Source organism: Rhinopithecus bieti, unplaced genomic scaffold (genome assembly GCF_001698545.2).
Source record: "Rhinopithecus bieti isolate Rb0 unplaced genomic scaffold, ASM169854v2 scaffold_2432, whole genome shotgun sequence".
In the NCBI taxonomy this organism is placed as follows: domain Eukaryota; kingdom Metazoa; phylum Chordata; class Mammalia; order Primates; family Cercopithecidae; genus Rhinopithecus; species Rhinopithecus bieti.
The window spans coordinates 281,776-307,256 of NW_016804136.1; the positions used below are offsets into that span (position 1 = coordinate 281,776).

The 25,481-nt window shown below is 37.9% G+C and overlaps 1 protein-coding gene across 1 annotated transcript in view; it reads right to left on the bottom strand.

The window, feature by feature from the left end:
* NEK10 (NIMA related kinase 10) overlaps positions 1 to 25,481 on the bottom strand; it is a 260,776-nt gene that overhangs the window by 14,876 nt on the left and 220,419 nt on the right. Inside the window, 3 exon segments of the mRNA XM_017865822.1 lie at positions 8,333 to 8,441; positions 17,853 to 17,953; positions 19,785 to 19,814. Of these exon segments, the coding sequence (XP_017721311.1) occupies positions 8,333 to 8,441; positions 17,853 to 17,953; positions 19,785 to 19,814 (240 nt within the window).

Sequence of the window (25,481 nt, forward strand, 5' to 3'; positions counted from 1 at the left end):
GCAACTGTTCTAAATGCATTGAAAAATAGGTTTGTGGTTTTAGGAGGTAGCAGATAGATTTGACTCAGTCAGCAAAGGCTTCCATGAAAAAGTGACATTTATGCCAAGAGCTGTAAGAATGAGTAGATGGGGTGAGAAGAACATTACAGGCAGAACAAAAAGCATGTACAAGACTATGAAGGAAGCAGCATGCTAGATAAACACATTATAGGAAGGGCCTGGTGGCTGATGTGGAGACAGCAGGAGGCAAGAGTGATACGAGATGAGGGTGAACAGAAAGGCAGGAGTTGGACCTGATTTTGGAATTTTATACTGAGTTCCTTAAGGATTTCCTGTGTTGTGTGTGTGTGTATGAGTGTGACATGATCTGTTTTGAAAGGTTCATCCTGGATGTAATACACAAAACAGTTTAAGCGGGGTTGGGAACATCAGGGTGAATGCAGGCAGACTATGAAGAGGCTCCTACAAATAAGGGGGGCCTGGAAAGTGGGATCCCAGAGTTTAGATGATGAGACAGACAACAGGAATCTACTAAGGTTTTTGAGTATGCTAATAAAAAAATGCTTAATAACTATTAGTCTGACAAGATAGACTGGAGAACAAGAAAATCAGCAAAGAAGCTATGACACTATTGCAAGAGAGAAGGGCCCAGAGCTTGGACTAGATGGCAACCAAAGGAAGGAATGGATATGGAAGACTGAATATTCTTGTTTAACAACAACAGTAGCACTAATTGACATGTATTGAATATTTACAACACTCCAGACACATTAGATATTACATTTGATTCTTACAACTACCTTCTAAGGCAAGTATTACCCCCTTTTACAAACAAGGAAATGGAGAAGGAAAGTAATTTACACAAGAAACATACCTATTAAGGGGCAGAACCAGGGCCAGAAGCTAGGGCTGTCTTACATCAAAGGTCAGAACCTTAGAGACTACAGACTACTCAGGCATTAATGACTTAGGGGGTAAAAGAAATGAAGCAGAGCAGGTGAAAAAGCACAAGGTTTAAAGAATGAGCTGAAGGAAAACTGATGCTTTCAAGGAAACTGACCGTGGACACAGGAAGGGAGGAGAAGGTGATGAGTCTAATTCCAGACATGCCAGATGGCAAAGTAAATGTTCACCCAGCAGGTAGAAATATGGAGGATACAGCAGAACATCTTTAAGCAGAGTCCCCAGTGGCTGGATGAGGCCACGAGATGGTTCAGTAGTCCAGTGCCAGTGTTGTGTGAGCCCTTTTTTGCCTCATGAGCATTCAGCTTATAGCTGTTCCTCCTTTTTAGCATTCTAACTGTTTGAAAGAATGTGTAAGAGTCTCCTGAGCTGACATAACAGGGCCCTCCTGCTCTGAAAAGACACCTACAGTTCTAAAGAGCAAATGACTGAATATACTTTTGAACTAAACTAAGTAAATATATTAAGGAGAAAAGACTGTATCATTGTTACTACCTCTCCCCGCCAAAAAGCACTGGTTTTTGAGAAAGTATTGAGCAATTTTATCATTTATTTGGTCAATTGAGAAAATTGAGAATATAGTACTTTTTAGGCAAAACCTAAATAGAAAAAAAAAAAGAAAGAAAGAAACTATACATGTAATCTTTATTAAATTTCCCAAACTACATCTTTTTCATATGATAAAATAGGGCTATCCCTGCTGTGGAACAACTACACACAATATTGGGGAATCTAATGAACTGAGGTCGAACTCTGAAGGAAACTGAGCCAAACATAAATAAAATTAGGTGCCAGAAGTGAGAAAATTTTCAACACATTTCATCACTCTGCGCTCGCCAGTCTTCTGGTCTTACTTCCCTCAGATTTTCCTTATCTTCTTTGACTGAACTGCACTATTATAAGACAAAACATATTGCCTAATTTTTTTAATCTTTTCTAACCTATAGCTTCTCTATATGAGTTTTTATTAGCTTTCTATGGGACATTTCATTAACAAAAATGTATAGTATTCCTACTTACTATTTTCTTACACATACACACACAAATGTACATTTGCATGTGGACCCACATATGCATGGCCCATCACTGGCTCCACCACACTTTCTAAGCCCCAGGGATGTACACCTCACCCTCATCCCCCTTTCTGCCAAAAGTATTCTTGTTGCTGTGGTGTTTACATTTCCAGCAAGGATTGTGTTCTAACAGAAAATTCCAAAACTAAAAGAAGACTGGAAAACCACTGTTTTACACTGCTTACAACCAGGAGCTCATCCTCCCAGGACCTTGACTCAACACTGAAGGTGATGTCAAGGAAGAGTGATTGGTGGCTTGACCTGGCTGGGCAGGAGAGCCCTGCTATAGGAGCTTCTCAGTTTGTTCAAAACAGGTTGCTGCTGGGCACTGCTGATTCACAATGCCTCCATGGAGCCCTAATAAGAGTTGTGCAAATCTAAGTCATGATTATTATATGCATAAAGAGCCATTAATTAAAGTCTGAGGACCTAAGCGATCTGCCCACTTGGAAAAGAGCTGAAAACCTGGAGTGAGGAATGAAAGAAAGTGCCAGCTGCCAAATAAAGCAAACTTGACCTTGCTGATCTGCATTGAAGCAGAGATTAGGAACTAAATAGAAATGTCAGAAAGGCCCATGCCTACAGGAAGCAATCTGGGTAATAACACAGGGAAAATAATACTGGGTTTTGTCTGGGCTTTCTTATCAAAAGCGTGATCTATAGAATTACAGCATTAGTAACATCTAGGAACTAGATAGAAATGCAGAATCTTGGGTCCAGGATACAAATGCATCTGGATAAATATTTGGCCTATTAGACAATCTGTCTTTCTAATAAAAAGTCTCAAGCCTGTTGGATATACCACAAGTTCACTGTGGGCAGGTACTATATTTTATAGCTTTGCCACTCAAAGTGTGTCCTTGGATCAGCAGCAGCAGCAGCCATCACCTGGAAGATGATTGGAAGAGCACAATCTCCACCCTTCCCCAGACCTACTGAATCAGAATCCACACATTAACAAGATCCCCAGATGATTGATATACACAATAAAATGTGAGAAACACTGATCCTATCAGGCCACTGATTCTCACCCTTGGCTGCAAATTAGAATCACCTGGGAGAAAAAAACCTTAATCCAACTCCTAGAGAACCAACTACCCCTATTGTGTCTTAGTGCAAATTAGAAAAATTTCTTCCAGACGACGCAACCCCAGTCAGTCTCTTCATCCAGATGCTCTTGAACAGAACATAACCTGTCCAATTCTAACTGGCAGCTTTGATGGGAGAGCTGTTTTCAAAATGCTAATGCCCAATTATTGATCTAAGAGAAGCCTGGAATACACTAAAACAAACAAAAAACTCATAAATATTTTTATTATAAAAAATTTCAAACATTGACAAAAGTAAAGATAACAATTCAATGAATTCCACGTAACCATTACCCAGTTAAAATATGTTCAATCTTGCTTCATTTAAATCTCCCCCACTTCCCTTCCTACCTTGTCTCACTCTCAAGAATTGGAAAGCAAATCCTGTACAACATATCATACTATCCATAATATTTCAGCATGGCTCTTTAAAAAAGATGGAATTCTTTTTTAAAAAACAAAACCACAATATAATTATCTCACCTAAGAGGTTATGATTCCTGAACACTGTCATGCACGGCTTAACAACAGAAATCTGTTCTGAGAAACACATCATTAGGCAATTTCGTCATTGTGCAAACATCATAGAGTGTATTTACACAAAACTAGATAGTACGGCCTACTACACACCTAGGCTATATGCTAGCTATAGGAGCAACAGGAGCCTGTTGTTCCTATGCTACAAAACTGTGCATTTTACTGTGTTAAATACTCTAGGCAACTGTAACACAATGGTAATGTGTCTAAACATACTTGAGCATAGAAAAGGTACAGTAAAATTATGTTATTATAATCTTGTGAAACCACTGTCATATATCCAATCTGTCACTGACCAAAACATCATTATGTGGTGCATGACTCTCTAACAAATACATAATCAATGTTTTAATTTTCCCAACTTTCTTGTAAATATATATTTCAAATATTTTTAGGGTTTCTATGTTTAAGTCAGGAAGAAATAATTCCATATATTGCAAGTGGTTATTTTCCCTAAAATGCTTTGTTCTTTACAGGCAATCCCTCTCCTCTTCTCCACACTTTTTCTCTCCCTTTTCTTTCCTTCTTCTGTCCTCCTCCCCTCTTCCTGAAATTTATTTATTGAAGAAAACAGGTCACTTTTCCTATGGATTTCCTAGCTGGATTGTGCTGATTATCCCCATGATGTCATTAAACACGTTCTCTTGTCCCCTGTATTTGCTGCAAGTAGGTAGCGAGATCCAGAGCAGAGACTGACAAACTTTCTCTGTAAAGGATCAGACAGTAAGTATTTTTGGTGCTCCAGCCATATGGTCTCTGTAACCACTATTCAACTTTGTAAACAAAAGCAGCCATAGACAGTATTAAGTGAACCTCTGTGGTTGTGTTCCAACAACACTTTATTTACAAACACAGGCATCAGAAATGATTGGCCTGAGGGCTGTAATTTGCTGACTTCTAATCTACGGGCTTAATCAGATGTAGATTCAAGCTTTTAGCAAGAATATTTCATAGACAGTGCTGCACACCCTCATCAGGTGGCATATAATGCCTGACTGCCCTTCTCGTGACGTTGACCCCCATTGGTGATCATATCTAGATGCTATCATTTCAATAGGGAATGCAAAACGGGAATATTCTTTATCCCTTTGGCACTTATTAGCTTAAGTACTTCTATAATGAGAAACTTTCCCTCTCAATGATTTTGTTAACATGGGATATAATTCATAAAGGAAAGGCAGAATAAAAGCTTTCTTCTTTCCTATGTAAACAATTTTCAATATATTAAGTTGGTTACTTAGCATCTTCCAAAGTACTTAGCTTAAGTACTTCTATAATGATAAACTTTCCCTCTCAATGATTTTGTTAACATGGGATATAATTCATAAAGGAAAGGCAGAATAAAAGTTTTCTTCTTTCCTATGTAAACAATTTTCAATATATTAAGTTGGTTACTTAGCATCTTGGGTTTAAACCTTATTTAATGCTTTCAATCCACTGTGGTTATTATTCTTATTGATGTTCCAATTATCCCATAGATAGCCAGTGAGAGCCTCTTCAATTTGACTCCTGAGAACTTTTGATATACCCTCAGTAGTCCTTGATACCATCCTTCCTATGCTATCTGTATGTCCAAATATTCCAGTCTAATCTTGTACAGTTCCTGCTCTAGAACAAAATCAGCTATATCCCCAAGGAGTCATGAGTGGAGGAGCTCATTGCTACTTGATTAGTTTCTAGACTATTTCAATGAAAATATTAGGAAATGTGTATATTTTTTAATAGATGAGATTTATCATGAAACCCATATTCATTCATACTGATACTTCTAATTCCAATTTAAATGAATCTCTTCTATCTTGTTTCTGTTTCGCCTTTCCTCCATGCTGAAAATCCTAGTTCCCAAAGATACCTATACAATTAGTTGGTTGCTTTACTCCCCTCACAATTCTAGCCAAGATTGAGCAGACTGGATTGAAGACCAGCTTAGGTGAGATATAAATAACAAGCTTAATTTCTTAGAAAAGGGCTTTTGCACTTTTTGAATCTTCTGTATCCTTCTGGGTCTTAGGCTATTAATAAGTAGGCACAATCATCCCATAATGGCTTCTTCAAACTAGAGACACAGGGCCCATGGATTTTAGAAGTTTCAGCGAGAAAGGTGGAAATCAAGTGCATTTATGGTCTGTCACCACCTACTGCTCCTATGGCCCTGGTATGGGGTGACTGTGTCAGTCAAAGGCTAATTGGCCACTCCTCTATGGTTATACAGGGAAAGAAAAATGCATTTATGAACAAAAGTTGTTGCTATCAAAAGATTACACCAGAAAGGGGATAAAAATGGAGGTCACAAACTCTTCTCATTTAAGTTTAGATGAGGGCAGGAAAGCTACATATATGAATATATTTTATCAGCATACCAATAAAGAATAGAACAACTATATAATATATTATACAGAATATATATTAATGTGTTATGTATCCTATCTCCAATTATTAAACATTAAGTGCCTACCACATGCCAGGCACTGTGCAAGGCCCTGGGGAATCAAAGATAAATAAGACATACTCAACTAACTTTGGGGGAAACAGAAATGTAAGGTAGATAAAAAGCTATTTAAAACACAATAATACAGGTGAAAAAGTGGATTTCACTCATAAAGGTAAGATTAATTCTGGACAGGGAAAATTAAGAAAGGTTTTTTTGTCAGAGCTATTTTTCTCAGTTCGGTGGTAAAGAATAGGAAGTGTTTTAACATCCCAAGCTGGACATTTCTTTAGCACACAGGAGGCCTGACTCTCTGACTAGGAGGATACACCCCCATGAAGTTATCATCCAACTTCATGGGGAGATGGTGCAAGCCTGAAGCTGCCTGTAGAGGAATGGAACCACACCTCTGTTGATCATGAGCTGAACCTGGGAGCAGAATGTTCTCCTTCCCCAATTTTAAAGCCCTAAAACAATATATAGAGCCTTTTCCTACCTAAAGGTCCATACTAGATGTCCCATAGACCACCATGAGCTTGTAATATCAGAGAAGAGAACCATGGCAGTCTTTATAGGAGAGTATAACCTGCCTCTTAAACAAGTTAATAATAAGGATGAGTCTATTCCTGAGGGTTCTCTCACCCATGCTTCCCAAACATCCACTACCACCCCATCAATTCCTGTTTTAATTTTCCCAGACGAGGTGTATCAGAAGGTAAATGCCCTAATGAGAGATGCTGCCACAATACACAGGAAGGAAGACAAGGAGTGGGTGGGGGAATTTAACAAACAAACAAAATCTTCTCTATGAGGAGAGGAAAGAAAGTGAGGAAGAGATGCAAAACCAAAAATATAAGTAATAAAAGAGAAAATAAAAGAGAAGCACTGATGGAAAATCACTCAGTGGGAGTTGAAGCCACCTTTATGTCTCAGACAGTTTGTAGCAGATGCTTTCATCTCATAAAACTAGGATTTCTGTTAAAATAAGTCTATGCACAAACCAGATTATTCTGACCTTAATAAGAATAAAAAATAAGAATAAGGGTTATACGACCTTAATAAGAATAAAAAACCAAGCAACACGTTATCTTTTCATGGGAGAGTTAAACTTTTGTCTTCTAAAAATGTATTTATTATGATACAATATATAAATATCATAAGATAAATATCTGAAGACTCTTCTACTGCTTTGATCTCGGTTAGCTTTGTTTCTTGGCCCTATTTGCCAACACAACCCAGGAAAGAAACCTTACTCTCTAATCTCTGATGGAGTAGGGTTTGTGTTTTGTTTACCTGCAGCTGTGTCTTTTTCCCCCATCTGTTTTTGGTGTATGTGCAGATACCAGTGATGTGAGACAACAAAGCTAAAGCATGCTGTTTGCATTTCTTATCAAAGAGCCTATCATATTTTCTAAATAATGAGTAAGTTTATGCTTAAGCTTTGATGCGTTAAGGGAAAGTGAAACCTTAAAGGAAAAGTTCACTGGCAGCATGACTATGCTAACCATTTAAAAATATGATAAAACTTTTTTTAAAACCATGAAATTGGAGTGGTACTAATTGTCTTCATGTAGGTGGGCCTGAATTGCTTGTACCTTGGGCCTTTCAGGGGAGCTTACGGTCACTTCCAGGGGCTGCACTGAAAGGGCTACCAACCAGGACAAAGGGATTTTCCAATATCAAGTTTTGTTAACCAGAGGTAAACTATTTTCTTTCTGCCCAGTGGATTTAGTCTTTTTTTTGTTTAGTTTCTATACATATGTATAGAAATGTCTGCTAGTATCTAAGGTCTAGAAGGTTGTAGAATACCTAAGATGGAAAGAACCTTAGAAATAGTTCAGTCAGCTTTCCTAGATAATAAAAATCAATGGACCCAGATGGATAAATGACTTTTTCAGAGTGACAAATCTCAGTGCTGGAGCTTATTGAAGATTATTCTAATCAAATATCAGAATGTAATCCTCTAGAAGAGGCTAAAATATACACATTTCAAATTAAATATTACTTTTCTTAGGAACACATACAAAATACTAAAAAAGTATTTTATTTACTATCTAAAATAGGGGCCACAGAAATAGAGAAAATCAGAAGCAAAGACATATCCTCAATTTAGTATCCAAAGCAGCAATAAGAAACTTTAATAGAGGATAGAGCTTAAAAAATGAAGTAAAGGAGGTACAAAATGTACCTCTTATGATGTGTTATTTTCAGCAAAAGAATTCCTATATAAAGAATACCATACCTTTTAATTTCAGATTTCAAATTACAAGGGTTACTATGCTGGCCGAAGAGGGATTTCTTGAATCTCTCTATAACCCTTCTTTTCAAATTGTGGTGCAAAGCTGGAGGAAGCTGCACAAAATAAGAAAACAATCATTGTAAACAAATTGTTAACACTACACAGCTGACTGAAAAAGCATTCGCTGAGGGCCCATGTAACAATATTCACTCAATAGGACTACATAAGAATTTAAATTTTACTGCAAGTAGCATGACTAGATGCTATAATTTCTTACCCTGCAATTCAGAAGGAATATATTATTTTGCTCTTTTTCAAATGGCTGCTTCCATTTACCTTGTTTCTTCGTTGATTGATATTATTGTTCATATAACAAATTATTTGTTAATTGTACATGTATATTGAATTTTGTGAAGAAGAGCCTTGACACAGAATGATGCACTTTTATCAGATGTGCTTATAATATGGCCAGAACCATGCCAAACACTGTAGCTGTGGTACTACAGGATCTGACACTTTGGACCAAGAAACACATATCTGCATTAGTAGTATATACAGTCAGATGCCTGTCTGGGAGTGCTCCTGAAAATTCAGCTGCAGTGAGGTCAGATTTAGGTACCAATCATTCCAGAAGAAAGAGAGGATAGATTAGTATATATTAAGACCAGACCAGGATGAGTTACATTTAGTAAGTGAGTAGTAGAAAGTCATGGTAGGACCCTAGAAAACATAGTAACAAAAAAAAATGGGGATTAAAAAAATGATTTGTCATGCTTTGTAGGTTGGATCTCTACAAGAAAATCAAAAGTCCTGGAAAGCACAGAAAGGTGAAGTGACATTTAGAAGAAGAATAATAGAAAAGAAATTGGGTCAGAATTAAAAGGGTCTCAGAGTGGAAATAATATTTGGTTTTATTTAAATTATGGAGAGAACTTGAAGGGAGAGAAAGAGGAACCAGTCAGAATAAAGATGGCTAAGTGGAAAGGAAAATGTGATAGTAAGAGATCTCCATGTTAAACAAGAATATAATTCAAAGCTCAGATCAAAAGAAAGAAGAATGTATCAGAAATAATTATTACCTTTTCTAGGCTCCCTTACAGGTTTAGTTGGTACCACGTGACTACTTTTGGCCAATAAAAATGATGTGTGTCACTCTGAGGATAAGGCAATTCAAAGTCAGTGTGTTTTCTCCACCTCTGTCCTCCCTACGGCAAGGAGCTTGGCATTACCATCCTATTCTGACCACGCAGCCACAAGAAGGAACAGGGCCACCTGAGCAGCCCAACTGGAACTGAGTAAGAAATAAACCTCTATTGTGTCAAATCAAGGAATTTCAGGGTGTAACTGTTCTTGCAGCATAACTTACCTTATCCTATTTACTCAAGTTTTGTGAGACAGGAGGACATATAAAAGATAATGGCAGAGCAAAGAATAGGGCCTACAGGGAGGGGCTCACAATGCTGATTGCATGACCAAATAAAAACATTTCATCATCCCAAACACAGTAGAATGTAGGGCCCATTATGAAGTACCGTAATTATATAAAACAGGAAAATAATTCAGTTGAAAATGTTTTAAAAATGTATCTTTGGCCGGGTGCAGTGGCTCACGCCTGTAATCCCAGCACTTTGGGAGGCCGAGGCAGGCGGATCACCTGACATGAGGAGTTCGAGACTAGCCTGACCAACATGGAGAAACCCCATCTCTACTAAAAATACAAAATTAGCCAGGCATGGTGATGCATGCCTGTAATCCCAGCTATTCGGGAGGCTGAGGCAGGAGAGTTGCTTGAACCTGGGAGGTAGGGGTTGTGATGAACCAAGATCGTGCCATTGCACTCCAGCCTGGGCAATGAGAGAGAAACTCCATCTCAAAAAAATAAAAAATGTGTCTTTGATCCTAGTGTTTGAGTCTAAATAAGTTTAATTAGTGAGGAAATAAGACTCTTCGGGAGATACTGAAGCACTTCAGTGTACTTTGAAATGTTTTGTAGGTTGGCAGCACTGACCTTTTTTCATGTCAATATTATAGCTTCCTTTTGCCTTAATCCAGATGGGATTCCTCCATCTACTCCCAGCAATTAGTCATAATTGTTATTGTCCTTTCACATGAAATGAAAGGAGGAAATTTAAAAAATGTGGAAGAGAGAGAAAGAAGAGAGAGGAAGGAGGGTGCAGGGAGAGAGAGATTTCTCAGCATTAAGGAGCAAATCGAAGAAAGATGAGAAGGAAAATGAGTATAAATGACATATGTGTGTGAGAGAGAATAGCAAAAGAGAAATGAATTTAACTTAGAATAGAAACAGACATGAAGGTGAGGAGCATGTGCATGTATTTTTCTAGTAGGAAGATGGGATGGAGTGATGAGGGGACCAGAAAGTACCTGGACAGAGCACAGGTTGAATTCCCTTTTGTAATGCACCAAAAGTTGCCACTTCCCCAAACCAAACACCAGAGAGCAGTGTTGGCCTAGAACCCTCTAGTTGCTGCCCAGCTGACTGCAAGGGGCTGTCAAACAGAAAGGCAGGGAGCCTTCTCTGCTATGACTAACTTTTGAAAGTCTGAAACACCAGTGGGATGATAGATTCCTTCAAAGCGGACTTAACCCACCACTGGAAGCTATGAGTATCAGATTATTAATTCAGGTACTCTGAGAATTTTTGCGATTTATTTAACTTGAGAAGCCTCTAGTTAACTTACGATTGTTTTTATTGTTTTTACTGCTCCTGATGGCCTGAATTAAGCCTCAAAAACTCATTTGAGTAAGTTAACATTCAGTCAGCTTAAGCTGCATATATATTAGAAAGCTATTGATCTTACTGGAATAATTATCACAATGGACAGCACCCCATCTTTAAAGCTTTCATGCAAGAATTTAAAATTTTACACAAAATAATGACTCATGCATAGCTTAATTGCAGGTGATATAAACATAATAATATATAAGGACTATAATACTAAGAATAGAATATTAATATCTATGATCCATTTGAGCCAGACACTATGACTACTCATTTATGTGCAGTCTCACTTTTTTCTCCACGACAAACTTAAAAAGCAAGTACTATTTTATAGGTGAGGAAGTCAGAGCTTAAAAACATTATGTAACATGCGAGAATACTTTCTGAGCAGTGCCTTCTAGCACAGCCATTATTCTAGAACAGATGCCACCACAACTAGCATTACTGTAGGACAGCACTTTATAGTTTAGAAACATTTTCAACCAGGCACGGTGGTTCATGCCTGTATTCCCAGCACTTTGGGAGGCAAAGGTGGGAGGAACGCTTGAGCCCAGTAGAGTTCAAGACCAGCCTTAAGCAACATGGCAAGATCCATCTCCAATAAAGAAACAAATAAACAAATACTTTTACATACTTTATTTCATTTGAGGCAAATAGTCTCATAAACTCCCCCATCTTACAAATGAAGAAACTGATTCTTAAAAAGATAATTACTTCCTCAAAGTCACATACCTAAAAGCTTGGCTTTTGTTTGCTTCTTTTTACTGTACTACACAAAGTAACAAAATAATGAAAACCGATCTGCATGTTTTATACTAGGTTTTCTCAAACTTGTATAATGCTAATATTGGAATAGAATATATAGATTTCTATATGTGGAAGAATATATGGATTCTTTTAAAAGAAATTTCTATATTCTCTAGTATCTCCAAGAATACATCAGAAGACTATCCATTGCTCACAGGACTCCATTTGATACTTAAGTTAGTACCTAATTCTATTTTTTAAAAAGTTATTTTGACATTACTGCTTAAGAAGATATTTCCTTAAATGCTAAAAAAGAATGTTCAAAGACTGTCATCAAACTAAATACACAAAACATAACACTTCTCTTAGAATTTACAAAACCTGAAAATGGGAGTCAATTTAAGAAATATAACTACCCTAAATATCTCATTCTGTTAAATCTTGGTCACCCTTGCCATTAGTACAGGAGATCCAAATGAGCAGGTGTGGGTGGTTCTAGTCTTATCCATCACTACTGCTGTAAAAACACAGAACGTTTCACCAATGACAGTCAGTAGCATAATTTTCATTGGAGGACAACACGTTGCTATTCCGAACCACATTTTTTCCATTGGCAATAACTGTGGTTGTGAAGATGGGCAATCCAAAGGCGCTTCAGAAAAATGGTTTGCCTGTTCTCTAGGAGACCAATGTTTGATTTTTTTTTTTTTTTTTGAGACGGAGTCTCACTTTGTCGCCCAGGCTGGAGTGCAGTGGCACCATCTCGGCTCACTGCAAGCTCCACTTTCCAGTTTCACGCCATTCTCCTGCCTCAGCCTCCCGAGTAGCTAGGACTACAGGCTCCCACCACCACATTCGGCTAATTTTTTGTATTTTTAGTAGAGACAGGGTTTCACCATGTTAGCCAGGATGGTCTCGATCTCCTGACCTCATGATCCACCCACCTCGGCCTCCCAAAGTGCTGGGATTATAGGCGTGAGCCACTGCGCCCAGTCCTGATGTTTATTTTTTAAAAGATGCTATATATCCTGATTTTCAAAGCATCTGTTTAACAAAACAATTTAAATGTTAAGTATAAAGTTAAATCCAGTCCTTCTTTGGGCTGTGCAGGTATGTCCTAAGCAATAACACATAAAGACTCACACTAAAAGGTGACATACGTACTTTAGTCACCTTATATGCCCAAAGGTAGATTTGGGGCTCCAGAAATAGAAATAAACCACTGATTTCATTCTTAGCTTGCTGGTCTTAAGATGACCATTTCAGTTTTGATAAAAACAGAGGTCAAGTCAGTAAGAAAGCAAGGTAAGGATTTTAACATCCTGCCTTATAAAATAGTTGCTTTTAGATGATTTTCACTGATCTGTCTCCATCAGTGCAGACAGGAAAGGTCACCAACAACCAAAAGTAAGAAGTTTTCCTCGTAAGTTCATCTGCTGGTTGTCAGGAGATATGCAGCCCCTCAGTTCAGGGCAGCTACCAAGTGTAAGTCTGGGAGAGTCTGACTAGTAAATAAATATGTGAAAAAACTGTCTTTTTGTTTGTTTTTCCAATTCATTCTTACTTTCAGTCTTCCTTTGCAATTAGCAGAGTTAGAAAACTCATCTTGGTCTTTAACCTATAGCAAATACACTAGTATAATATTTACGGGTATTTTTCTTTTTTATTTGGAAGTCATTGACTTTGCTTAGCACTGTAAGTTAAAGTTCCTCAAAGAGGAACCATTCCTGACTATGTGCAATGTCACAAACTTCAGAGTATTCTGGAAATACATTTTAAACATCACAATAGTCATATTTGAACTTGTAGCAAGGAATGCCATTCTGCCAAAAAATATGAAATCATTTGTTACACTGGCAGTTCAAGAGCATAATAATAAGATATTTATAATAGTTTTACTCTTGCTTTAAACTACTTTGAAATCCAATAAGAAAATGGCAAATATAAAAAAGTTTTTATTACATAAAAATTAGCAAGACAGGCATATGAAAATTATATTTAAATTTCAAAGGATATTTCTCTCAATTTAATAGTTAATAGTTAAGAGAACTAAAAGCTATTTAAAGTTATTTCCATAACACTAAAGTTAAGAATGCTTTTTCCATATTTCTATATCAGTATTTAAATGGACGTGCATTAATATAATCACTTTACTCAATACAGATATGGCAGATTATATTTTGATGTATTAATCAAGCTTCCCCCAATATTTCCCTGTACACCGTCACCCTCTTTTATGTAATTAGTTAGACAATTCTGTCATTGCCTAAGAGAAAGCTTGACAGCAGAAAATAGAAAAGTAATCAGTTTTAGACTCCTGCATCTCAAAAAGGCAGCCATCGGGAAAGAAAAAAGAGCACCAGAGTTTGGATAAAACTTGACAGATAAGACCCAGGCTACTCAGCCCCAGGCTTAAAGACTACCCAGGCTAAAGGGAAAGCAATGAGAACTCAGAGGTACGGAGACACCAAAGAAGGCAGTTCCTTGTCTAGTCCCCTAGGTTAAGTGTGCCAGTAAGCAGCCTGTCAGCTTATCCAGCCTGTGATACTGGAACATTTCTCCCTTGCCATCTGGCAGGATGCTAAGCTGTATCACAAGAGAGCCCTGGAGGGATGCTGGAGGAGGATGGATCTTGTTTCCTGGCTCCAGTGATGCTCCTGCGTTGCCTTTCTGCGGCAGCTCATAGTAAACAGCACAGGTAGGACCCCGAGAGGTTGGTGCTAACCCCCAGTCAGATCCAGTGGTATCAACTCTGCGGGTAGCTCCCCAGAGAATTCCATGGAGCAACATCTAACTCGGGGTGGCCTCCGCTGGTCCCATGGAGGGTGCTACCCAGCACAACACCCGCAAGTGCTGATTCCCAGCAAGTTCCAGGGCATAGTACCTCACTGTGGAGGGCTTGCCCAGGTCCCCCAGAGGGACACTTGGCTTCAGGTTTCTCCAGCATAGCACCTTACTAATTTTTCTGATCTTTGCAGTAAGGTCAGGACTTCGACCCAGCGTGGGAGTGTCTACTTCTACATTCGTTCCTTTCTTGGATGCTCTGCCTCAGCCCTAGAAGTTGTGACTTCTTTATGTGCTCTTCCTACATTCTTTAGATTTCTCTTCCCCTCCCTAGTAGATAATACTCATCATAGTTAATAATTCTTTATATTAAACCTTCCCTGTTGAAATTATGGTATGGTTTCTGACTAGACCCTCACTGAGACAGATACAGGTTTTAGGAATGTCTCAGAAGAGCCCATACAGATAGGATTTGGGAATTGGTTTGATTGTGCCCTTGGAACTGAGTCCAGTGCTGAGTTTTGTTTGTTCCTTTGCTTGTTGCCAATAGGACATGGGATGCTAGTAATCCATGGCATGCAGTTGCATCACAATTAATCAGGTTATCATCCTGATGAAGTGCCAACTGAAGCAGGTGCCTTGGAAGCCCAAATAGCTGCTGTTCTTGACTGGCACACAGTAATGAAGGACACAGGACTACAGCACAGAATGGATTCTTCTGAATGCACTGGAGCACTTACAGAAAGAAAATGACAAGCTTGGGTCCTTTACAGCTCAGTTCAAGTCATGGTCTGAAACATGGAAAGATCCCATGATAGCCCTAAAAGAATCCATTGCTTTGTTCTGCTACAGTGCTGATATGGCTGATAATCGAAACTTAATTGAGCAGCTTACTAAATTACAAGGTCGGATGAAGTCACATGTTATCAAATTTCTCATGTGAAAGTTAGGAAAAAAAGAATTCTAAAACTTGGAATAGGAACATATTGTTGAGACCACCCAAGTAAAACTAACAATCCTGAAACCAAGGTCACTCTGAGCCTTCATAGCAATTAAAAATAGCTTGCCATTCTGGGCCTGAAAAGATGAGCCTTTCTTTGCTTGAAAACCCTATGATAACCTAATGTAGGACAAATGTCTTTAAAAGGGATGTTCATTTCCTCATGAGACCCAACACAATGAGGATCAAATCCATAACTAGGGTCCTATTTCAATATGATCCAGGGGAATTAGTATAAACTGTGACCCAGTAGGAAATAGGAAAAGAATTACAAGATTTTGCTATTACATTTCAGTAGCAACCCAGAGAACACGTGCAGGAGTAGATTCTAAGAAGGATAGGCCGGGAAGGGTAAAACCTATAGCACTACATCAGGCTGAATTCATTGATATGGGTGCACGTACTAGAGATTCCAGATTTCACGTGTTAGTTCATGCAGCTGGAGGTAGTTTAACTGGTTGTTTGACTAAAACTTGTACTTAACCATGGTCTGTGTTTGATGAGGGTAAAATGTCAGAGCATCTCTGGCATGTGGATGGGGGAATTCAAAGGCTCTGAGAGATGGGCTCATTGGGGTACATTTACCATGTGTGACTTGCACACCCACTCCCCAACCATATTCAGCAAGAACATCCAGAAGCCACTCCTTTCACTAAGGCATTGAGAAATACATTGGAGAGGAGAGCACTAGCATCCTTGATAAGCCCTGTGGTTGCCCTCCTTTGGAGGCCAGGTATGACACCAAACGATACATGATTTCAATGTATCCAGTTGGCAGGGGCCAACTGACAGCACTTGACCACCAATAGCAAACTGAGAGCATCTTTCATAAAGGGAAGCAGGGAGGCACTATTATTTAGAATGCTTAACCAACAGAGATCTTTGGTGGTGGTTAGTTGACTAGGGTGTTCCTGGAAAAGAAACAGATGGTCTGCCTATTAAAGTATTCCTTGATCAGTTTAACAGAAAAGAATATCTAGGTGTGGTAGACAGAAACCTGCCCTAAGTTGCCATTGCTACAGTGGAGAGTTACAGCCTCTCACACAGTTTCCAGATGCAAGTCAATTCAAAGACTCAAAGCCCCTTGATTAAGTGGAAAGCTGGGACCCCTTGAGGAAGGGCCCTGAAACATTACTACAAGTGCACACTATAAATCTTCCTCCAAAGGAGAATTGCAGCCATTTACTAGAGTGACTGTTTACTGGGGAAAAGGAAATACACAGGCTTTCAGCGAATACTAGACACTCGTTGCAAATTGACATCAAGATTCCTAGAGTCTTACAATATTACTATGGCACACCATTTTTAATGATTTTTTTTGCTTTGGGATGTTTTGGGTAGGGATGGGGGTTAGTTAAATGGATTATGAGCCCAATGGGCCAAGTTGGTCAATTAAACTTGTGGTATTTCTCTTCAGTATCTGGATATTGAGTTGGAATTGCCACAACTGGCAGCTGACAGCATGCCCCATTGGTTCTCTGAATCTAGAGCAAGACGATGTTTATGTTTTGCTCGTGGATGTATCTCAAGTCCCTAGAATAGCATCTGGCACATAGTAGGCACCTAATAATTATATGTCAAGTGAGTGAATGAATGAATAAACCACAAAAGATATACAATTTTAGACTTCAAAATAATGTTGGCTTTCATGTCCAAAGGTCTTCTGCACTTCTTTGTCTAAAAAAAAAATTTTTTTATTAACCATATATAACAGAGTCTTCAAGTTGCTGATTTCTAGACATATTTCTGTCAATAATTAATAGTCATTTTTAGCATTATTTTCTCAGTGCTAGGAGGCACTGAGATTGACAAATAGAAAGTTTTAACAACTCTGGATTTGTGTGGTTTTGACTTTCACTCTCTGAAAGGTCCTACTTTCAACCTAGCATCCTCAGAATTAACGGGTGGGCACTATTTTCCTCTTTCTTTCCTATAGTAAAGCTGCTTACGAGCAAAGAATCCTAACTCTGTCTCCACTTTCACCCCTACAGAAGGGCCATTTGTGTTGAAGTTTGGTTTTGGTTGGGCACTAACAGTAAGAGAGGATGTTAGGAATCATAGGAAAAATCCTATATATTTGCTCTTTTACCCTACTACCTTCCCAGCTCTGCTGCTAAAGTGTCCCCACATGTATGTAGTTGGGGAGGATAAGAACAAGTACTCAACTTAAAGTCCTATAAAATAGTTCTTCAGCAATATTAGCACCAAACTTGCATTTAAGATGAAAAAGAAATAAAAAGCTAGAACACTGACCTGTGTGATATAGATTATTTTGTGCAGCTGAATTAGTATCTGCTGAATAGGATCGCTGATCTGACGTACTTTCCTCTGGGACACAGCAATTCCTGCTGATGCTGTGGGTGATAAATTTTGTAGTTAGTCAAGTTCTCTTTCAAACATTATATTAATGAAAAAATGAAGTAAAATTCTAACAATAATTTTAAAGTAAAGACTTCACCTTATCAGTGAGACAATATGCAGAGACCCTGTAGTACTTCAGTATTTTATGCCATGGAATAAACAATATCTTCCTTCTACTTCTCAGACTTCTAAGTAACACAATGATATTACCTGTAATAACATCTGAAAGACTGCTTATTGCTTGGACATTTTACTGGCATTACAGTAGGCTGCCATCAGGAGTCAGCAGTGCCTTAGATACAGTGGCTACTGAAAAGCCAGGCTTCAGACATGTATAGTTAAGAGGCCCTCATGCTTCTAAATTTTAAATTCATTATGCCCTCCATGACATATTTTAAGACTAATTTTATCAAAACTATGAAATGTATACACTGAATAGACATTCTTACAGAGCGAAAAAAGAAAATTTCTTTTAGCTAGAATTAAATAACTTTCAAACCTTTGATTATTACAAATTATAATTTTCACCTAGATTTCTCTCCAGGTCTAAGTGGAGCACATTTATAATTTATCCTGAATTCTCATCATACAGCCACACCACCTTCACAGTTTTCAGACTAATTTGGTGTCAAATTGTATGTTAGCTGCCTTCCCAGCATCCTCTGTCATAGCCACAAACAGTCTGTTTTTAACCTGAGGACTATAAAACTATTTAAAGGAATGGCTTTTGTCTCCAGATTACCTACAAGGCCACCTCTGCCTCTTTTCACTCACAGAACCACACTGGATAAAACAAAAAGAGACTTCAGATATGTGATGTGCATTATCTTCCTTCCTTTCTCTTCCTTCTCTTTCTCTTTCCCTTCCTCCCCTTAACCGAGAGTGTGCTTTCTGCAATAAAACTTTTCTTGCCAATTTCCTTTAAGAAAAAAAAGTTGAAAGTTCCAAAGACCCTCTTTTCTTCCCTTCACACAGAGCCACTATGAGGTCAAACATGAAGATAGTCATTGCTTTAACAACAGCTAAGCATTTTTAAAAATGCTTCTTTTATAAGCACTTTCTGAGAAAGCTTGCATATTTTACCATAAATATTTTGTTTTCAAGACATTTAAAGAGAACATTCAATGTAGTCATTTAAAAGAGTCAACTTGTTTTATTATAAGCATATGAAAATGTATAAAGACACAAAATGCAAAAAAGAATAAAATATAAACATTCAAAGAAATACTGCTTTCTTTACAGATATCTTTACTGAGTTAGTTTATAATTTAGCACAAGAAATAATCTAGTTCTAGCTCATCTGCAATTAATACCTTGTTTAAATGTTTGAAACTTAAAAGAGTCTATATCCCATGGACACAATGTTTACTCCTTTTAATATCAATTATTTGATTATTAATATGAGGTTTAATAAATACCCTTGGGATAAAAATAGAAAGAGTTAATGTAGCTCTAAAATAGAAAACAGAGAGCTGGATTGTCTGCTCCGTCTTGTGGAGATGGTCATGGGTACACATGCCATATTTTCTACAGTAGTGCTTCTTGGAGAAATAATTCTTAAAACATAACTGTTTGTCTAGACCCAAACCAAATACTAGACACTGTGTAACATGACCAAGTTGATGTTGCTACAGAAAAATTAACTTTGCATTTTCTGAAAATGGAGAGCTTGGTTTTTTTAAATCATTTTTATACAAACTACTTTATGTTTTGATTTCTAGATGTAACATTCATAGGTAAAGAGCTAAAATCTCACAGCATGGCAGAGAGTTCTTAGGTCTGTGATGACATTTTGAATGTGATATCACATAGGTTTGACTCTACCTTGCCACAAGAATGTGTCCATCTGTGGCCCTAAATACAAAAACAAAGAGTTAGCTAGAATGTCTGCCTTCTGAATTAATCAACTATCCAATTTTTTTAACTTAAAAATTATTTTTCTTGAGACCTTTTGACCACTACCCTTACAATCCCAAAACATCCTTGACTTTTGGAGATAATTTTGATTACTTAGTTATTAAAAAATAAAGTTAAAAATATTTAATTACACATGCCCCTATAAAACAAGCAAGCAAACAAACAAAATGTTAGTATTACAAATGAGAAATGAGATTCAAGGCTCCTAGAAGCCACCATCCATCACAGCCACCTCCCCAGAAATAACTTGTGATGTATTGACTGCCACTCACTTTTCTATCCATTTACGTACATAAATGTATACTTCAAAATGGTACTTTTCAAACCATACTTGAGTACTGAAGCCAATGTTAATGAGTCATGATCAGCATTTTGAAAAATGATGTCAAATGAATTGGAACTAGATTTTAAAATTTCAGAGTACATTGGAAGGGTCCACTCAGTCAAGATATAAAATGTGTTTTCTATTGACAGTCATTTCCAAGTGTTTGAAAGCTACTATTATGGAAAATCTATAGTAGTCTGTCCGTTCTCCCTTCCTCCTTTCCTCTTTCTCCCTTGCACTCTTCCTCTCTTCTTTCCTCCCTCCTTCCTTCCTTTCCTTTGTAAACAAATGGTGACACATCACATCACACAAACTGTTGTACAATTTGTTTTTTTTCACTTTTTTCACAGTCTATCATGGAGATTGTTTATTATCGACATACGCTGTTCTAGCCCATTCTCTGTGACCACTGAAGACCACTATGAGTTCTGGATGCACTGTAGTTTACATAGCCACTTCTGTCTTAGCGGACACTTAGTTTGCTTTCACTTTCTCATGATAATAAGTGATGCCGCAGTGAATATACACCGGCATGCCGGCATGCCTCATTGTGCATAAGTACAAGAGTTCTTTTAGGGTAGACACAGTGAAGTGAAATAGCTGAACCCGAGGATACATTGTAACAAATACATTTTTAAGTGGCTGAGTCAGTTTATACTCTGATCAGAAAAGAATCCATTTTTCTACACCTCAGTCAACATTATATATTATCAAACTTTTCCACTGTGCCAATCTGATTGTTTTTTGTATTGATCTAAATGCTATGGTTGCTGTACTTCTTTGGTAAATTTCTTGCTGGTATCCATAGTTCTTTGTTCTTACTGATTTGTAAATGCTCGTTAGATATTCTGAATACTCATCCTTTTACTGAATTTTTTAAAAATTGAGACAGGGTCTTACTCTGTCACTCAGGCTGGAGTGCAGTGGCATGATCACAGTTCACTGCAGCCTCTGCCTCCTGGGCTCAAGCAGTCCTCCTGCCTCAGCCTCCCGAGTAGCTAGGACCACAGGCATGCACCACCATACTCGGCTTTTATATTCTTAGTAGAGACAGGGTTTTACCACATTGGACAGGCTCGTCTCAAACTCCTGGCCTCAAGTGATCCACCCCCCTCGGCCTCCCAAAGCGTATTTTTATTCTTCATTTAAAGGTTATTAACTGCCAAGCATTTGGCAAGTATTAGCTGTATCATTTTATCTAGCTTTAAAAACATTCTCTCTCAGTAAATCTTTTAGATTAGCCCACTGAAAATACTACACTACACTTCCTAATTGGTTCACTAAAAAAAAAAAAAAAAAAAAAAAAAAAAAAAAAAAAAAAAATGCAGGCATATATTTATATTACCAATTTGTACTGAGCATATTTTTATTAAAACCATTTTTTATTAAAAAAGACATCTATGAGGCCGATCACAGTTCACGTGCAATGTCAGTCATACATAATATGCCCATGATCCATGATTAATATCTATGTGGTATTTCCTACAGCAAAAATATATACACAATATTTGGTCTCCTTAAAATTTAAATGAAATCAAAGTTTAAAATATTGAGATACTTTGTATTCTTTTATAGTTTTTATTAAAATAGTAAATTTGACTAGTGTTTGAAAACTTAGAAGGAAACTACAAAATTTCTCATAAGAGGCAATTTACTTAAAAGCGTCAAAAAGTCATTACATAATTATATTTGCTGGCTTACCCTGTGGCAAGCATGACACTAAAGAGCTATTTGTTTCCCCTTTGCAGAGTTAGGTCAGAGGACTTGCAAGAAGAGCAGTCCTTCTTTTTTAGCAGGGACTTGGGTGAGACACTGGGAGGTGTTTTACGTATTTAGTCTCCTTTAATCCACAGAGGAGACTAAATGAGTAAAACACCTCCCAGTGCCTGTAAACTGTCTGCTCCCTTATTGGTGTAGATTCTATCCCCATTTTACAGATGAGGAGACTGAGTGCGATGGTCTAAACGCTTCTGAACCACCAAAATTCACAGGTTGAAATCCTAATCCCCAAGGCAATGGCATTTGGAGGAAGTGAGCTTGGGAGGTGATTAGGTCATAAGGGCGGAGGCCTCATGAATGGAATCAGCATCGTTATAAAAGAGGCCAAAGGGAGGTGGTCACCCCGTTCTACCACGCAAGGACACAGCTAGAAGGCGCTTCTGGTTACTGCAAATACAAAACAATATCTCCTTCCCATCCTGAAATATTATTTCTCTTCTTAAAAGGATTGCTACTTTTAACATGATGTTCTACCTATCTCTCTTAACATTTAATTAACTATTTTTGGAAAGCACGTAGATATAATAAGCTGGAAGCATAAGGTCTTTACAGCGATTGCTGTGCACTACATTCTCCTTTAGTTGTATAATAAAATAGCCAAGTTAGTTACCCATCTCTGGTGCTTTGACACGATATGTCCATTCTATTGAAACTATAATTCACAACATACACTTTGAAGCTGTTAATAACTACAAATGAAACCCAGAAAAGTGGGTTATACTGTATTCTCCCAGTTGACCAAAACATGGTATCAATATATTATTTTTCTGAATTCTCTCAGCTAAGAATCAGGAACTTTTAGAGAACTGGAGACAAAAAGGGTTAAGGAAGGAAATCCGTGAAGAAGCAAAAAAATACATTGTTTTCATGAATGGGGGGCCAAAACATACATGAGCTTCTCTATATTGGACCAACAGTCTTGTCAAACTACAATATAAATTTACTCTCACCTCTTAACTATCATAACAATGAAATAAAGTAACATAATTGTAGTTCAGATCTATAAATGTTCAGCAATCAATCCCTGTGTCCATGGTTAGATGAAGAATCTTGAACTCATAAGGATTACATGGAAGGTTCACCCAGACAACCATGGATGTGGGATAAAGAGCAGATTCAAATGTTACATTTGAGAAGACCGGGAAGAATTAGAAGGCCTTCCATAGCACAGGAAATGCATTGGGTGTGAGGGAAGTTGTGAGTGTGGGTTCTTAGGAGAAGGAATAATTCCATCAAAGGGCGAAGTCAGCTAAGTGACAGCTGCAACTGAAGAACAGCAAAGTGTTCAGTTTAGCTGGTGTGCAGTACAGTAAAAAAAAAAAGTACGGTATGTATACAGCTGAAGAGGTAGCCAGGGACCATACACGATTGTGAGGAGAAATAAGGCTGATTTTATTTCAGGAGAGGTGATCTCACTGGAAGAGGCTCAAACGGTTGAAGTCAGAGGCCTGGCTTGCATTGTCTCTCTGCTAGGCACTAGCAATATGGTTTTCAGAAAGTTACAACGTCTTTGAGCCTTAGTTTCTTCATCTGAAATGTGCGCATGGTAAAAATGGGACTAGAACCAAGGGGGCTGAGGTCACACACGTTGTGGGGTAAATCACTTTACAGTGCCCTGTAGCTGTTTCCACATGGGGAGCAGGAGCCAAGGACTGCTGAAACTTGGAACTGAGACACTGAGAATATGATGTTCCATCAGAAGAGAGAGGGAAGTGACAGAGGAGATGGTGCATGGACGATGGATACTTCCCAACACAGACCAGCAGACCATTCTATAATCAGACAAAAATTGTTCGGAAGGAGCTTGGCAGTCTAGGTCTAGATGCCCCTGTTACCCCAGCCTCCGGTGGAGTTTCTCACGGAATAGCAGGAAGCTGAGTCAAAGCATCAGCTCCTTTCACCTCTGGGTGATCAGGCAACAAACTTTCTTTCATTTGAAACTTCAGGAACAAGCTGTTTAAAGGCCAGACGCAAGGCTGCTTTGAAGTCCTTAACTCTTGAATTCTGGCTGAGCCTCTTTCATGTAATGTGTCTTATATTCCTATAATGGGTAATGTCACAGTATATTTAACTAACAATCTACACCAATAAAGGAGCAGACAGTTTACAGGCCTGTAGTGTTAGAGGTTAACCTGCTGAAATTAATATGCTGGTATGATTTTACACCCAGTCAAGAACTTGATCACAAAAATGATATCATTTTATTACCCTATAGAAGTTCTACCAGTCTTACGCTTAATTTAGCAATCTTATTTCAGCTTTTTTTTTCTTGCCTAACTACATAAATCTCTGTTCTTCCAATGCTCCTGAATCAGCGTTTTTGTCTTCCACCTGGTTCTATCATTAATGGGTTGAAAAAACTCGGACACTTGCTAAAGAATAACTTTAAGAATTGTGATTTTGCACCCCAAGATAAAAAATAATAAGCAGTTATATAAACAGAAAAATTTTTAATTGACACACTATATGAAACATCCCAAATAAATTACTGAATCCATACTGAGCAGAGTCAATTAAGAATGAACAAGGTTCCAGCTATAGTGGAGGGCAGGCAGGTAGCCCAGAGAGAAGAAAGAGGCCTTTTGCTTTCAGGAGAGGGTAGTGCTGTAGCAACCATTATAGAATAGTTTGGACACAGCCTTAGTTATATCATCATTTTTCTTGAAGAAAGGGAATTAACAGAAGCTTAATGACTGGCTTAATGATTAATACTCCCTTATGGTTTAAATGTACTCTGAGATCCTTAAAAAAAAAATACTCCCCAGACAGGAGCCAACACATGGATAGAATCTTAGCTACTGGTGCTTACATTTCCACACAGGAATAATTTGGTTAGATGTCCACATGTATGTCCAAAATAGTATGGCTCATGCGTAAAAGACTCCACATTAACCTAAGGTCTTTGATATCCAGGTTTCATCTTCTTATAATTGGCTCTTCTGTCACCATCCTCAATCCTCAAATTGGTCAATGCAACAAACTAATTCAAAGCATATTTGTAAATACTTTTAACATTTTTTAAATCCACTATAAATTACTAATAATGGCAATTGGGAATTTGAGGGTGATGTTTTCCTCTATTAATTCAATTATTTTGTACACCATGCTACAATCATCACCCAAGTCATGCTGACCTACCTCCCTTTACTCCTACCAGAGAGTGGGATACCTTTCAACCCTTACTTACTTTAGCCTTTCCTCCCAGGCAGAAACCCAAACGGCACAAGTGTGAACTGCCATTTAACAGCTGATATGCAATTTGGATTCAGGCTTGAACTGGAACCACCAGTAACTTTTGTAAAATGAGTATCCCTTTGAAAACACATTACGCTACAATGACCATGAAAAAAATCTACATCTCCAAGAAGCATCCTCCTGGGACCTTATACAGAGTCGTTTGGCACCTCCCTTGTTATGAAGAATGAGGAAGCAAATAATCATTGGTAAAGGAAATTTCTTATCTCAATCTGAAATCTAAAAAATATATATGTATATATTTT